The sequence below is a fragment of the Siphateles boraxobius genome, unplaced genomic scaffold, assembly GCF_051911475.1.
Source record: "Siphateles boraxobius isolate OS27281-9 unplaced genomic scaffold, OSU_SipBor_1 7, whole genome shotgun sequence".
Classification (NCBI taxonomy): domain Eukaryota; kingdom Metazoa; phylum Chordata; class Actinopteri; order Cypriniformes; family Leuciscidae; genus Siphateles; species Siphateles boraxobius.
Genome location: NW_027509197.1, coordinates 7,839,460 through 7,842,846, shown reverse-complemented (window position 1 = coordinate 7,842,846; position 3,387 = coordinate 7,839,460). Strand labels below are relative to the sequence as shown.

The 3,387-nt window shown below is 35.1% G+C and overlaps 1 protein-coding gene across 1 annotated transcript; it reads left to right on the top strand.

Moving 5' to 3' along the window:
• Window positions 1-710: 710 nt before the first annotated feature.
• Window positions 711-3,000, top strand: LOC143723892 (uncharacterized). The gene is made up of 5 exons (XM_077216761.1): window positions 711-888; window positions 1,063-1,368; window positions 1,515-1,635; window positions 1,921-1,969; window positions 2,077-3,000. Exons 1-5 carry the CDS (start codon window positions 819-821, stop codon window positions 2,158-2,160), a joined length of 630 nt encoding a protein of 209 aa, XP_077072876.1. The 5' UTR covers window positions 711-818; the 3' UTR covers window positions 2,161-3,000.
• The last annotated feature ends 387 nt before the right edge of the window (window positions 3,001-3,387 follow it).

The window sequence follows — 3,387 nt, the reverse complement described above, 5'->3', positions numbered from 1 at the left end:
AGTGTCAAATGTGCTTAAAGCTTTTATCTTTGGTCCACAAATGTTTTCTATGGTACAGAGGGTCCTAGAATACAGGAAGTGTGTGGGTTATGAGGTTTGTCTGTCAAAGAGGCTGTTGTAATGCACACTACTGAGTTTAGTGTCTGAATTTATAGAAAATATTTGTCCTGCTTCTACATTAATGCAAAATAATTGTGCATATGAATTTTGGGTGTATTTACACCATACAGGCTTGATATAAAGGAAGGCTAATGTATGCCTTAATAGCAATACATACAGTAGCAATAAATAATTATAATAAAAAGTTTTTAGAAAGATGACATTACCTGCACGCTTGTGTGACGTGTTAAACTCCATCTAAAACATTTTAAACAGCATTAGAAAAATAATAATATATAAAATTAATTTACACTATAGGACCATTTTAAAATGAACTAATAAAGCTATTTAAAAACATTTATTTTATATACTGTACATACTGTATATTCTATTTTTTTATATTTTTATAAATTTTAACAAATTATTAATGCTAGTAAAAAAAAGACTACATCTGAAGTCAACTACTCATACAGTACTTTTCAAATATAATGTAAGAAATATACTACTCTGGATAGTAATCCTTATGTCGTCTCAGAGTAGCTGTAATAATCGTAAGTATCTTAAGCTATTTCACGTTCTGATTATCACGTTGCTCTCTTGAGCTCAGCGGTTCTTGGCGGTGTCCCACTCTCATGTAACCACTTCCCTTCGTTCTCGTTTGCAGAAGTGCTTGAAATGTTGAAGGGAGCGTGACATGTTCATGTCTACCTTTTGCGATCATGGAGGTCTTTCGAACCAGAATCCTGCATCTAAATATATGGGTCATCATATATTTACTGACTTATGCAGGTATGTTCCATTGTTGTTGTGACTGATTGTTTGGTTTGGTGTTGTGTGATGTCCTTGTGTGTGTTCGCGGTGACTAAGGAATTGGGCAACAGGTTTGTCTTATGAGCTTGTGGATTCATGTGTTCACACTTGTGTTCTACCTTAATTCTGATGCAGTTACTGTCTTTTCCTCAGATTATTCCAAATCAAATCAAGAGCAAAGGATTCGGCAGCAAATCAACGAAACAGTGTTTGTGGGGGAAACAGTTACACTTCACTGCAACAGAACCCCATTTGATGAAGATTGGACATGGAAAATGAACAGCTCTGTTATTTTTAGTTATGACTCGAATAATAACAACACTTTGAGAAACTTCAGCTCAAACAGGATTCACATCAACCCAGTTTCAAGAGAATTAAAAATACATCAAATACAAGCGTCTGATGCAGGAAACTACACCTGTTATCCAGCAGCAATAAGATGGACATTAACAATAACAGGTTATTCCATGATTTCATTTGTTGATCCTTCCAAAAAGAATGCATTTATTATAGAATAAATATAAGTATGTTCGTAACCAGTGACTAGTATCTAGAAGAGTGCTGGTCGACTGATATCATGTTTGTTTGACTCTTTTGTCTGTCAGAAAACAGGCCACCGTCACCCAAACAAATGCCTCTCTACACCATCATCATCATCATCATCATCTCATGTTCTGGTGTCATTATAGTCTTTATTATAATCACCATCAGCATCTGCATTCACAGGTGAGAGACATTAACACACTATAAACTGATGAGATCGTTTATTGATTTTAGATTTCATGTATGATGAAGTGACAGTGACCTTTTCATGAATATTAGTAAATATTTGACACACCAGTATGCATATATTTATTTCACTTGCTTTAATGCACTGTCTCTGCTAATTTTAGAGATAGAAAAGATGATGAGTAAAGATATGCAAATCATATCTCAGTATTTGTTGTGGTAATATTAAACCTTTGTCAAATGTGAGAACAACACATGTGATACTGTAAGTTATGTTTACAGGAGGAAAAACAGCAAAGATTTAAGTCACAGAGAAACAGGACAGGACATTGTGAGTCCACCCCACCCCCATCACTTAAATAGTGAATACGTTGTAAATGGTCCTTTTCATAAAAACTGAATCCATCAGTAATGATTTCATTTCTCATTTCACTTTAGCCACAGGCACCAGCCAGAGGAAGGATACAGACTCAAAACAGTCAGTACTTTGAGAGATACAACTCGGTGTATGGACAAGTATGATGTCATTTTTTCTTTTCTTTTCAGAAAAGTTAAACATTTTACATCAGAACTTTTTGATATTTAAGTAGCAAATGCCTGTGTAACCTAAGTCAATTAAACAAGTACACAAAGACTTTTTGCACGCACTGGTGCTACAGAGGTTGAAAGTTTTGTATAGCACACAGTGTAGCAAAAGTATACAACGAGTGTTAGTGTCTCTGAAAACAGCCACAGTATAGTGCTGCTCATCACCTAAACAGGCATGTGACTGACAAAGGACATTAATGTTCCATACAGGACACACAAAATACAAACCTTAACCAGAAATGTTTTCATACACACATTTTCTTTATTTGCCAAAAATGACAGATGAAACAGGAAGAAAATAAATGGTTTATCTGTTTTCTTTAAAACATCTCAGGTATTTTCATAAGAATAAAGTATATTTATAATGCAATGCTAATCGACATACTGTAGCCTCTATCACTGTAGAATACTATTTAAAAAAATTACATAATTTCTCTGCCTCATTCTGTGTTATGAAGTCACTTCAGATAAGACCACAAAAGGAAGTTATATAAAACACTCGACGCTGACGATATGAAGTGAGTTTGAAATAAAATAATGTCATTAAATGTTCGATTTTGTTGGATATGTCACACTTTACAGCCCTACACAAATGCCAATGTATGTCACATGTATAACATGTATCACTGTGTAATTGGATCATTGGGTTCAAACCATTTCAAGTGGTCCAATGTAGGTCGCTTAACCAATTTTTTATTTTAATTTGAATTGGTTTACTCACAACAGCTATGTGTCATGGCACACAATAAATTATGAAGTTTACGGAAACCTTTATATCTTGGCTCAAGGTGGTCCTTACCTCCATGAACATAAACTGATCTTTAGAGTATATAACAAGGCACATGCCCACATGCAAAGTTTGCTCATTTTTGTTTCTAAGACTTAACTTTTTCTTCTTTTTTTTCTTCTTTTTTTTTTTTTTTTTTTTGATGAGGATGAGAGTGCTTTAAGCAGGGATCTCTAATGGGGGCCAGATAGTAACCAGAAATTCAAAGTTATAATTCCTCTATGACAGAATTCGTCTCGGTTACGTATGTAACCCTAGTTCCCTGATAGGGAACGAGACGCTGCGTCAAACGCTGCGGGAACGCCCCTGCGTTGTGCGTCATGAAGCACGTATGGAATCAGCCCAATGGAGAGATGAAACGTCATAGGCGGGTG

What these genes read in the sequence shown, in the direction of transcription:
- LOC143723892 (XM_077216761.1), top strand. Translation starts at nt 819, where the DNA reads ATGGAGGTCTTTCGAACCAGAATCCTGCATCTAAATATATGGGTCATC. An exon ending in ATGGACATTAACAATAACAG is followed by an intron (nt 1,369 to 1,514) that starts GTTATTCCATGA and finishes TTTGTCTGTCAG; the next exon opens with AAAACAGGCCACCGTCACCC. An exon ending in GAGAAACAGGACAGGACATT is followed by an intron (nt 1,970 to 2,076) that starts GTGAGTCCACCC and finishes ATTTCACTTTAG; the next exon opens with CCACAGGCACCAGCCAGAGG.